General features: G+C 46.0%; 1 protein-coding gene across 2 annotated transcripts in view; it reads left to right on the top strand.

Moving 5' to 3' along the window:
* The window catches only part of LOC129826198 (leucine-rich repeat-containing protein 75B-like), a 31,518-nt gene extending 24,328 nt beyond the window's left edge, over window positions 1–7,190 (top strand). For both annotated transcript variants that reach the window (XM_055886650.1, XM_055886648.1), the window contains one exon: window positions 4,730–7,190. In XM_055886650.1, the coding sequence (XP_055742625.1) occupies window positions 4,730–5,309 (580 nt within the window). In that variant the 3' untranslated portion in view covers window positions 5,310–7,190. The remainder of the gene's footprint in view (window positions 1–4,729) is intronic.
* Window positions 7,191–13,481: the final 6,291 nt, after the last annotated feature.

The raw sequence follows: 13,481 nt of genomic DNA, 5'->3' as shown, positions 1-13,481 counted from the left end.
GTGAGTGTGTAGAGTCCTGTGAGTGTGTAGAGTCCTGTGAGTGTGTAGAGTCCTGTGAGTGTGTAGAGTCCTGTGAGTGTGTAGAGTCCTGTGAGTGTGTAGAGTCCTGTGAGTGTGCATAGAGACAATAAAATAATCAAATAATAGAAGGGTCAACTCAGAAGTCACCCTGATTAAGGTTGAGACTGGCTCACTCACAGTGAGTAATGTGAGGACATGTTCCCATATTGAACTTGTAGTTGAAGTTGTTATCTGACACAGTCTGAGGCAGGCAGCAGGACAAGCATTAGTCATCACCTCCCATCGCTTTTATATTCAGCTCTAAGGAAACTATACCCATCCGTATTCAACACGTAATGGCACTTTGTAAAGGGTTCCTGTATTCAGAGTTAATTGAGTTGTAGCAAAACATAAAATAAAGGATTGCTGGTTCTGGGCAAATATTCTTGAACCCAGATATTATCAGCGGAGCTCATTTAACCGTCACAAATCTAATGCTATGCAATGCACACGATTATACCACACTGCTAAACTAATGCATAATAACGACCGACTATGAAGTTTCATTACAATACATTTAGCTGCTATACATATTTAATGGCATATTCTATTTTTTATTTATTTATTCTCACCCGGCTAATTTGCAAATTCCTCTTCATAGGTTTAGACATACTCGTTATTTGTATACTACTGTATATGAGATGAATGAGAATACAGTATCTCAGGACCATCATCATTTGTATTTGTATTTTTTTTATTTAACCTTTATTTAACTAGGCAAGTCAGTTAAGAACAAATTCTTATTTACAATGACGGCCTAGACCGGCCAAACTGAGACGACACTGGGCCAATTGTGCGCCGCCCTATGGGACTCCAAATCACGGCCGGTTGTGATACAGCCTGGAATCGAACCAGGGTGTCAGTAGTGACACCTCTAGCACTGAGATGCAGTGCCTTAGACCGCTGTGCTGCTCGGCAGCTCAATCCACAGGGAACCTGTACACACAGGAGTCAGCTAAGGATGATGACAGTTGGCAACCTGGCATGGCCACTTCCTCTCTGTCTGTCTGTCACATGTTGAAATGTCACACCTGCAGCCAGCCAGCAGGAGTGCAGCAGACACCTGGGGTGAGGAGGGGGAAATAAGGGGCGGTAACCTGGCTATTCAGTCTGACTCGACTTGACATTCTGCTCCTGTCCCTCTGCTCTGAGATTTACTGTGGTTGTGAAGGGAAAAGATGAATGACATGTTAACTGTTTAAAGAGCAATGCTTTAAACATGAATGACTTTGCAAAAACAAAATGATGTGAGCTGTGCAGTAGCTCAGGGGAGATATGGGGAGAAAATGGACTCCTTGAAGAAATTATTCTCATCTACAGTGCATAGCAGTATTACTTTTTTATGGCCATCTGCCTCTGTAGGGGCTCTTCATTTCGACAGTCACTATATTTAGCAGTTTCCCCTGACTAGGTAATTAAAAACAGTATTTTTGTGTTCATTCTGCATAATTTATGACTGAGTCCTGGTATCCACTTATATTTGTTCCAATTACATTTATGAACGCTCAAGTAGCCTAGTTTGAATGATTTCAGATTCCTGGAAATGTCAGACCCAGATTGGAACACAATGAGCCTTCTAATTTACAGTGACCCTCAAACCCTTGTAAGAAATTCCTCTGGATTTAATGACCACAATATCAATTCCTCTGGATTTAATGACCACAATATAAATTCTTTGAAAGGGCCGTAAAGGAGTGCAGGGCTCAATTAAGATCCTGTTTCTACACTCTTAGAAAAAAAGGTGCTATCTAGAACCTAAAAGCCTTCTTCGGCTGTCCCCATAGGAGAACCCTTTGAAGAACCCTTTTTGGTTCCAGTTAGAACCCTATTGGGTTCCATGTAGAACCATTTCCCCAGAGGGTTCTACATGGTACCCAAAAGAGTTCTACCTGGAACCAAAGAGGGTTCTACCTGGAACTAAAAAGGGTTCCTTTAGAGAGAGAGGGTGACATTGAGAGAGAGAGAGAGAGAGAGAGAGTAGACCCAACCAAATCATGAGATAACAAAAATATAATTACTTGACACATTGGAAATAATTAACAAAAAAACAGCACAAACTAGAATGCTATTTGGCCCTAAACAGAGAGTACACAGTGGCAGAACACCTGACCCCTGTGACTGACCCAAACTTAAGGAAAGTTTTGACTATGTACAGACTCAGTGAGCATGGCCTTGCTATTGAGAGAGGCTGCCGTAGGCAGACCTGGCTCTCAGGAGAAGACAGCCTATGTGCACACTGCCCACAAAATGAGTTGGAAATTGAACTGCAGTTCCTAACCTCCTGCCAAATATATGACCATATTAGAGATGCATATTTCCCTCAGATTACACAAACCCACAAAGAATTAAAAAACAAATCCAGTTTTGATTAACTCCCATATCTGTTGGGTGAAATACCACAGTGTGACATCACAGCAACAAGATTTGTGACCTGTTGCCACAAGAAAAGGGCAACCAGTGAAAAACAAACACCATTGTAAATACAACCCAAATTTATGTTTATTTATTTTCCCTTTTGTATTTTAACTATTTGCAGATCGTTACAACACTGTATATAGACATACGACATTTGAAATGTCTTTATTATTTTGGAACTTTTGTGAGTGTAATGTTTACTGTTCATGTTTTACATTTTTTATTAATGAATGTTTATTTTTTATTGTTTATTTCACTTTTGTTTATTATCTATTTCACTTGCTCACTTGCTTTGGCAATGTAAACATATGTTTCCCATGCCAATAAAGCCCTTTAAATTGAATTGAGAGAGAGAGAGAGAGAGAGAGAGAGAGAGAGAGAGAGAGAGAGAGAGAGAGAGAGAGAGAGAGAGAGAGAGAGAGAGAGAGAGAGAGAAGAGTGAAATATAGGCTCTTTATTCAGGGAGCTGTTTCTTTTCTTGTTTCCAGAGCACAGTGAGTATGTGTCTGAGGAGCAGGGAATGGGCAGGCATAACCCCATTCACACATTCAGCCATTAGACTTTTTTTATGTGCTCCTGAGAAGATGAGATTTTGGCCAAATTAAAAGCAGTGAGAGGATTAATATACAGATTTAGGGTCTTAATTTGAGCCAATAATCCTGCAGCAACAGGAAATGTGAATTATTATGCGGATTGTAATTAATGGACATTTGTTGTAGGGGCTGATACATTTTTCATTAGGGCAAATCAAGTCTGACATTTTAAAGTGGAAATGACTAACTTTAGAAGCCTTTTTAAACCTTGAATACACTACAAGTTTGCTTTTCCTGTATTTCCTGCAGGAAAATTCTCAGCAACAAAAGAGTGATCAAATTAAGATCCTACATCTATGAAGGGAACAAAATGAATAAGGAGTGGAGGGGAGGGGGAGAGCAGGCTCCAGAGACAGGACTTATTAAACTCATATTAGAGAGTCATTTTCCACCATTGTGTCACAGCACTGCTGTAACACTTACATGTGAGGTGAGCCTTTGGATATTACATTTCTACGGCTGATTTCTATTTCCGTCAGGTCCAGAAGTATTACTCAGAGGACAGAAAGGATGAATGTCTGGGGGAAGCTGTAATTCAAACCCATACTACATCAGAGACTCAGGGCTCTTCTGTCAGCTCTAGTGGAACATATTATTACCAAACAGGCTGGAGAATGGGGATTGGTTAAGCACTGAAGTCCTCAAACAGTATGGAATATTTGCCATGTGGAAAAGTTGTTATAGGGTGGTATGCAGATGATATACAAATGTAATGTGTATTTATGAAGCAGAACAGTGCAGTAGATCAGTGGTTGTTGCCCTTGTCTCTCTTCCTCATTGCGCAGAATGAGTCACTGATATGATATGCCAACTCCTGGAAGTCAGCGTTAAAGCAACATCAAAGTGCAATACCGTTAATATAAATACAGCCATGGATTCCAACATCACACAAATGTCATCTTTCAAAAGGCAGGAGGATTTGCCTATGATACTCTCATGCTGTGAGGCTATACACTGAGACAGATATCCAGCCATAAGAATACATTTTGTCACATGGAAAATGTGTTTCATTTCAGTCTAATATCAAATGGAACCCACAACTGCCATTTACAGAAAAGTAGTTAAATCCACTGAAGCAACACAACTTATGCAATCAAATACATTTTCTATGCCAGCAACTTTAGTTGATTCAAATTTATGCCATTTCTGTCTGTCTAGACATGTTTTGTTTCATCTCGTTTCAATCATTGATTCAGGATTACAATTTCATGGTTTGACTTTTGAATTAAGCCAATAAATGTTTTTATTTAACCTTTATTTTGAGTCATGTTGAGACCAAGGTCTCTTTTATAAATGAGCTCTGTAATGTTTTGTGTCATATAATCAGATGGTAAATGTTTTGGGCTTTTGGTAATAAGGAACGCAATGGTTTTCACTCTCTGAATGAGGAGGTTGTTTCGTATGTTTTGGCCCTTCACAGTGTACATTGCTAAATCCTCATGCTGGAGAATCTATGTCAGCCTTCCACTCCAAGCGTACCCAACCCCCTTCCTTTATACAACACAGGAAACACAATATGGCACGAAGGCCATGTTCCTAGGTCACATATATAGATGATACAATTGATTTCAGCACTCAGCCCCTCTATATCCCTCATTCCTGTTACTTAAGTTCTGAGATATCTTAACTTTTTTCAATATATATTTTTTATCCCTTTACAGTCTCAAGACAACCCTGCAGAGAAAGGTATCCACTGACAGAGTCGACTTGTCTGGTATCCCTCTCTCCAGTCGAGACGTACGCCACGTGGCCTTCTACCTCCAGAACAGTGGGGATGCAGTGGTGGCTGTAGACATCAGTTTCACAGAGCTCCAGGACGAGAACCTTCGTATCCTGCTACCCCACCTGGGGTCTCTGCCCAAACTCAACACCCTGGCCCTCAATGGCAACCGGCTGACCCTGGCCATAGTCAAAGACCTGACTGAGATCCTAAAGGACCCCAAGAAGTTCTCCAGCTTGGTTTGGATCGACTTGAGCAACAACTTGGACATTTTCACCATGCCCCAGCCTCTGTTAGTGGCCCTACGACGCCGCTGCAGCCTGAAGAGCAGCCTGCCCACCATCTACGAGTACACAGAGGGTCAGCCCTACTGCTACCACATGGAAACCTCCATCGAGGAGCCCAGCCACTACGAGGAGGAGGCAGAGGAAGAGGAGGAAGATGAAGATGAGCTGGAGCCGTGGGGTATTGGGGGTGGAAAGGTTTCGAAGGACTTCACCCTACACTACTGTGAGAGGTGATGAGGTGACCTCCCCCTGGCTTGGCCCTGCTGTATTTAGAAGGCCTTCCCACAGCTCCCAGTTCCTACCTTTCCCCTGTTGCCCCTCACACCATGAGCCCAGTCACCCATTGTGGCACGAGGGATGTTCAGCGCCACACATTCAGAGACCTTTATCCCAACACAGCCACCAAATAATCTCTCACCATCTATGAGTTAACCCACACAAGACCACCACAGTAACTGACGATTATGTTAGTGACTTACTGTGTTGGCGGATGGTGCTCCTGGGAACGAGGTGTGGTTTCATTGGAGGGGGGCTGAACGAATTTAGGAAAAGGTGCTCTCTCTCTCGCTCTCTTAAAGTTGCAGCTGTGGAGCAAATCCCAAGGACTTCGGATCAGACGGCTTGACGGAGGAGCGGCATAACGCTGGTGGTCTAATGAGCTGCTGTTGGTTTGGAAGCTGCAGGTCCCAACCGGGTTCTCTACCAGGACTGTCACTGAGACTATCCCTGGCAGGCAGGGCCTAGCTCCACATTGTGTGTTCTCTGTTAATCTCTCAACAAAGGCTATGAAACAAGTTCAACAGACTATACAGCCGACGACCAGTCACGTGACGCCCAGCAAAACTGCTAAGTCAAGACTTTTTGCTTTTTCCCCCCCTTTCGAAATGTCCACTTGTGAATACCTACGTAGATGTAAATGATGACACAAAACATGTCTCTGTTGTATTTCCACAGGCTATTTTAGTGCGCTGCAGATGAACAAAGGCATCTTATAAGACAACAGGTAGCACTCAACAATAGACAGATTTTTTTCACTGATTGTTTGCGGTGTCCAAAACTCTGATATTCACGGCTCCATTTAGCAATTTGAGTCACTATCATAGCCACTACATTTCAGGATACATGTGGGATCAATGACAGTACAGCCAACCCCCAAGAGTGGACCCATTCATCTCTTTGTAGAAAGGGTACCCAAAATGTAAACACATACTGACCACCCGTTATACCAATATGTCATTATTTATGTGCTTACTTGTTTGTTTGTTTTAAGGGAGGAACATGACTGTTACATTTCCGTTGTAGGCTATATTGCCAGGGCTGATAATCAGCATGGTGGGCTGAGTATAGTGTAGTGCTGAATAGAGGTGGTCTTTAAAATAACACGTGGTAGTCAAGTTGGGTTTACCAGCTGCAGCTCTATGCTGCATTGCACTTAAAGAATTGTAAGAAATGTATTGACTACAGATCCATTTCAAACTCATTGATGCGTTGACCTGTTTTCTCCAAGTCATCTAATATTTTTTCGCAATAATATGTAAGAAGCTTAACCACACTGAAACCATAATATACATAAGGGTCATTCAGCAAACTGATATTAATGAAGTCAATGTATTGAATAACAATAATTGAATAACAAAGTAATATACTTGTGTCATCTGATTGAATATGCGTGAGGGTGTTTAATCTGTGTTTGCTGTTGTGTATTGTCTGATTACTGTCGTAACTGTTTGTATTCTTGCTTTGACGTTGTGTCCTTTGTCGAACCATGCAATTACCGTAATTATTCTGATTGTGAAAAGGAGCACACTAACCTACTCTGCTGGAACAATTAGGGGACACACAAGAGGAAGGTATTAATATAGTAATGACATACCACTACTGTCATGTTCACTGAAATGTAGCACAGGAAAGTGCTTTGTATGTGTATGTTTAAAAAATACAAGATCAAAGATGTTGTAATGGGAGAGATCTATGACAGGAAAATATTTTTCTCACGCTGTATATATGTTAGCGTTGTGTGTCATTGTTATACTATTTGTCAACTGGGTCGTTGTATGTATATCTCATGCCATATCTTGAATGACATTTTACTGCAAATAAAAACGGTGAATCTAAGCAACTGTTTGGAGGCTGAAGTTAATCAATGAAATGTATTTATATAGCCCTTCTTACATCAGCTGATATATCAAAGTGCTGTACAGAAACCCTGCCTAAAACCCCAAACAGCAAGCATTGCAGGTGTAGAAGCACGGTGGCTAGGAAAAACTCCCTAGAAAGGCCAGGTGTTGCCAGTCCTGAACCAGGCTATCCTGGTAGTGGGATAGTGGGATCGAGGGGCAAGTGTTTAAATTGTGCAGTATTCATTATAAGGGTCTTGTAGCAGCAGCAGTTGTGTTGTTTGTTTAGTGTGTGTGTGTGTGTGTGTGTGTGTGTGTGTGTGTGTGTGTGTGTGTGTGTGTGTGTGTGTGTGTGTGTGTGTGTGTGTGTGTGTGTGTGTGTGTGTGTGTGTGTGTGTGTGTGTGTGTGTGTGTGTTTGTTTGTAAAGGTGCAGAGAATCAGAGCAGGTGGTCAGTCCAGTTTAACTGTTCAGCAGTCTGATGGCTTGTAGATAGAAACTGTTTCTGAGCCTTTTAGTATCAGACCTCATGATCTGATACCATCTGCCCGATGGTAAGTGAGTAAACAGCTCATGGCTGGAGTGTGTGGGGTCCTTGATGATGCCGCGGGCCTTCCTCAGGCTGAATTTCGAGTACATGTCCTGGATGGGTGGAAGTACGGTCTCAGTAATGTGCTGGGCCGTCTTCACCACCTGCTGGAGGGCCTTGCGGTCGTGAATGGAGCAATTCCCGTACCAGGCCGTGATGCAAATGGTCAGGACGCTCTCGATGGTGCAGCGATAGTATTAGGAGTGGACCCGGGGTGGCATGATGAATTTCTTCAGCCGCCTTAGGAAGTAGAGACGCTGTTGCTTCCTCTTGACAAGAGTGGTGGTGTTGTTGGTCCATGTCAAGCCCTCGATGATGTGGACGCAGAGGAACTTCAAACTGTTTGCTCTCTACTGCAGTCCTGTTGATGTGGATTGGGCCATGTTCCCTCCTCTGCCTCCTGAGGTCAATAATAAACTCCTTTGTTTTGCTGACATGAGAGAGGTTGTTGTCCTGGCACCACAATGCCAGGTCACTTACCTTCTCCCAATAGGCTGACTCGTTGTTGTTATAAGGCCTAGAACCGTGGTGTCGTCAGAAAACTTGATAATAGACTTGGTGTTGTGACAAAGCCACGCGTCGTGGGTGAACAGGGAGTACAGCACAGGGCTGAGGACACACCCTTGGGGGGCCCCTGTGTTAATTAAGAGTCATTGTAGAGAAGGCGTTGTTACCAATCCTCACAGCCTGTGGTCTGCCCGTCTGGATGTCCAGGATCCAGTTGCAGAGAGTGGTGTCCAGACCCAGGGTTCTGAGCTTGGTGTCGAGTAACAATAGTTGAATGCTGAACTGTTGTCAATTAATAGCATTCTCACATAGGTGTTCCTCTTATCCAGATGTGTTGCGGCCGTGTGAATAGCAATGGAAATGGTATCTTCCGTGTATCTGATCTTGTTGGCACAAACAGGAGGATGTATAGAAGAGTCAATAAACAACAGAGCAGCACTATAAGCTTCAGAGGTGATGGATGCGGGTGGCTAGGCTAGAGTTTTTGGAGTTGGGGGTTACTGTGTGGCTGTGTGCAAGGGCACGGGGTCATCTGCGTTGTTGCATTCCACTAGTAAAAACCCGAAGCTCCCATCATGCACCAGCGCGAGGCAGGGGCAGGGAGTCAGTCACGAGGTTAGGGTTAACTCTGTCCCTCGTCCTCTCCTCCCAGTCCTTTTGTTCCTGCTGCCACAGATGGTCACGGCCCCGTGTGACTGTCACATCCCCCATGTCGCAAATGCCATGGTCTAGGTCAGACATACACACTGTAACAGTCCTCAGGAAAGCCACTCTGTAACTTCATCACATCTTGTAGATTTTGTCTTACTTACATAGCATATGTAAGTCAAGCATCATACATGTAGAAGTCTTAGTTCGCTTGTTATTAATATTTTAAGAAGAGCAGATTTGCTGTATCTCTTATGTTCACACAGCTCATGACTAGAGGCTTCCTGGGGTATTCTTTGAAGAGAGAATCACAAAATGTATCTGAAGGTCATAAAATACAGTGTGTTGTGGTACTCATTCAGATAGAGCCTCATCCTTTCTGAATCCTCTTCCTTTGTCCAGTGAATAGTTGAACTGATCTGAAATTCTGAGAATGTAGTTACCCATCCTTCTTGTCTGATAGAGCAATAATGTTTGCATAATGGGTTAGGCGAAGCACACTTGAATAGATTATAGAATCAAACCTGCTTCTGCTAAAACAAGGGGAATTTCTTTTGTTAGATTTTTTCTTTTCTGTATAGTGTAGCTACAGTCCCTTCAGAAATTATTCATACCCCTTGACTTATTCCACATTGTGTTGTGTTACAGCATGAATTCAAAATTGATTAAAAAATAAATAATTCTCAACCATTTACACACACTTCCCCATAATGAGAAAGTGAAAACATGTTTTTAGAAATGTTTCAAATGTATTGAAAATTAAATATGGAAATATCTCATTTACATACTTATTTACACCCCTGAGTCAATACTTTGTAGAAGCACCTTTGGCAGTGATTATAGCTGTGAGTCTTTCTGGGTAAGTCTCTAAGGGCCTGATTCTGACCCCAGTTAAGCGGGCGTAAATGGAACGTAATTCCCTTTTTTTGCACTTTTTTCTCTATGCGTATTCTGACGATTAACTTAAGCATGAGAATACCGTGCTATTCACCTGCTATTCGTTTTGGGTGGAGATTGAATAAATGAAGGTGTCACGATCGTGTGGAGGATTGACGGACCAAAACGCAGCTTTAGGAAAATAAGCCATCTCCTTTTTATTAACGAAGAAGGCAAACGAAACAAAAACACTTAAACACTAAACAAAACAAGAAAACGATCGTGAAGCTAAACAACGATGTGCACACACTGGCTACAAACGTATCACATAGACAACTACTCACAACAAATGAAAGCCTATGGCTACCCTAAATAAGGCTCCCAATCAGAGACAACCGAAATCAGCTGTCTCTAATTGGGAACTCATTCAGGTAACCATAGACTCTCCTAGACAACTAAACATACATAGACAACGCTAGACACATGTACTCAACACAAACCCATATACTACACCCAACAACCCCTTTACCATAGAAACACCTAAAACCAACAAAACACAAACATTCCCCATGTCACACCCTGACCTAACAAAAATAATAAAGAAAGCAAAGAATACTAAGGCCAGGGCGTGACATAACCCCCCCCTTAAGGTGCGAACTCCGGGCGCACCAATAACCAGTCTAGGGGAGGGTCTGGGTGGGCTTCCATCCACGGTGGCGGCTCCGGCTCTGGTCGTGGTCCCCACGTCACCACAGTCCCTAACCGCCTCCTTAGCTTCCTCCAAAAGACCCCCCTCCACATTAACCCCACTGCATTAAGGGGCAGTTCCGGACTAAGGGGCAGCTCCGGACTAAGGGGCAGTACCAGGGTAAGGGGCAGTACCAGGGTCAGGGGCAGCTCCGAACTAAGGGGCAGTACCAGGGTAAGGGATAGCACCAGGATAAGGGGCAGCACCAGGCTGAGGGACTGCAGCTCCGGACTGAGGGACTGCAGCTCCGGACTGAGGGACGGCCCATGGCTGGCTGACGGATCTGGCTGCTCATGGCTAGCTGACGGATCTGGCTGCTCATGGCTAGCTGACGGATCTGGCTGCTCATGGCTAGCTGACGGATCTGGCTGCTCATGGCTGGCTGACGGATCTGGCTGCTCATGGCTGGCTGACGGATCTGGCTGCTCATGGCTGGCTGACGGATCTGGCTGCTCATGGCTGGCTGACGGATCTGGCTGCTCATGGCTAGCTGACGGATCTGGCTGCTCATGGCTAGCTGACGGATCTGGCTGCTCATGGCTAGCTGACGGATCTGGCTGCTCATGGCTAGCTGACGGATCTGGCTGCTCATGGCTAGCTGACGGATCTGGCTGCTCATGGCTGGCTGACGGATCTGGCTGCTCATGGCTAGCTGACGGATCTGGCTGCTCATGGCTGGCTGACGGATCTGGCTGCTCATGGCTAGCTGACGGATCTGGCTGCTCATGGCTAGCTGACGGATCTGGCTGCTCATGGCTAGCTGACGGATCTGGCTGCTCATGGCTAGCTGACGGATCTGGCTGCTCATGGCTAGCTGACTGATCTGGCTGCTCATGGCTAGCTGACTGATCTGGCTGCTCATGGCTAGCTGACTGATCTGGCTGCTCATGGCTGACTGACGGATCTGGCTGCTCATGGCTGGCTGACGGATCTGGCTGCTCATGGCTAGCTGACAGCTCTGGCAGATCCTGTCTGGTTGGCGGCTCTGGCAGATCCTGTCTGGTTGGCGGCTCTGGCAGATCCTGTCTGGTTGGCGGCTCTGGCAGATCCTGTCTGGTTGGCGGCTCTGGCAGATCCTGTCTGGCGGGCGGCTCTAGCGGCTCCTGTCTGGCGGGCGGCTCTAGCGGCTCCTGTCTGGCGGACGGCTCTAGCGGCTCCTGTCTGGCGGACGGCTCTAGCGGCTCCTGTCTGGCGGGCGGCTCTGCAGGCTCATGGCAGACGGGCGGCTTTGCAGGCTCATGGCAGACGGGCGGCTTTGCAGGCTCATGGCAGACGGGCGGCTTTGCAGGCTCATGGCAGACGGGCGGCTTTGCAGGCTCATGGCAGACGGATGGCTCAGACGGCGCTGGGGAGACGGATGGCTCAGATGGCGCTGGGGAGACGGATGGCTCAGATGGCGCTGGGGAGACGGATGGCTCAGATGGCGCTTGGCAGACGGGCAGTTCAGGCATCGCTGTGCAGACGGCAGACTCCTGCCGGCTGAGGCGCACTGTAGGCCTGGTGCGTGGTGCCGGGACTGGTGGTACCGGGCTGGGGACACGCATCTCAGGGCTAGTGCGGGGAGCAGCAACAGGACGCACAGGACTCTGGGGACACACACACGAGGCTTGGTGCGTGGTTTAGGCACTGGTGGTAAAGGGCTGGAGACACGCACCATATGGCTAGTGCGTGGAGGAGGCACTGGTGCTACTGGGTTGGGGCGGGGAGGTGGCGCCGGAAATACCGGACCGTGCAGGCGTACTGGCTCCCTTGAGCGCCGAGCCTGCCCAACCTTACCTGGTTGTATGCTCCCCGTCGCCTGACCGGTGCGGGGAGGTGGAATAACCCGCACCGGCCTATGTAGGCGAACCGGGGACACCATGCGTAAGGCTGGTGCCATGTACGCCGGCCCGAGGAGACGCACTGGTGACCAGATGCGTTGGGCCGGCTTCATGACATACGGCTCAACGCTCAGTCTAGCCCGGCCGATACGTGGAGCTGAAATGTACCGAACCGGGCTATGCACGCGTACAGGAGACACCGTGCGCTCTACTGCGTAACACGGTGTCTGCCCGTACTCTCGCTCTCCACGGTAAGTACAGGGAGTAGGCGCAGGTTTCCTACCTGACTTCGCCACACTCCCTTTAAGGCCCCCCCCAAGAAATTTTTGGGTTGTACTCGCGGGCTTCCAGCCTTGTCTCCGTGCTGCCTCCTCATATCGCCTCCTCTCGGCTTTAGCTGCCTCCAGCTCTTCACGAGGAAGGCGATATTCTCCCGGTTGTGCCCACGGCCCCTTACCATCCAGTATCTCCTCCCATGTCCACGAATCCTGTGTAGGTGGGTCCTGTTGCCGCTTTCCATGCCGCTTGGTCCTGTATTGGTGAGTAGTTCTGTCACGATCGTGTGGAGGATTGACGGACCAAAACGCAGCTTTAGGAAAATAAGCCATCTCCTTTTTATTAACGAAGAAGGCAAACGAAACAAAAACACTTAAACACTAAACAAAACAAGAAAACGATCGTGAAGCTAAACAACGATGTGCACACACTGGCTACAAACGTATCACATAGACAACTACTCACAACAAATGAAAGCCTATGGCTACCCTAAATAAGGCTCCCAATCAGAGACAACCGAAATCAGCTGTCTCTAATTGGGAACTCATTCAGGTAACCATAGACTCTCCTAGACAACTAAACATACATAGACAACGCTAGACACATGTACTCAACACAAACCCATATACTACACCCAACAACCCCTTTACCATAGAAACACCCAAAACCAACAAAACACAAACATTCCCCATGTCACACCCTGACCTAACTAAAATAATAAAGAAAACAAAGAATACTAAGGCCAGGGCGTGACAGAAGGTGTGGCGGAGGTGTGTTCACAGATACGTTGTATTCTGACCTTGACTTAATTCCCTAATAATTCCAC

The sequence above is a fragment of the Salvelinus fontinalis genome, chromosome 28, assembly GCF_029448725.1.
Source record: "Salvelinus fontinalis isolate EN_2023a chromosome 28, ASM2944872v1, whole genome shotgun sequence".
Taxonomy (NCBI): domain Eukaryota; kingdom Metazoa; phylum Chordata; class Actinopteri; order Salmoniformes; family Salmonidae; genus Salvelinus; species Salvelinus fontinalis.
Note: the sequence above shows the minus strand (reverse complement) of the source record. Positions and strands in the feature narration are given on the sequence as shown.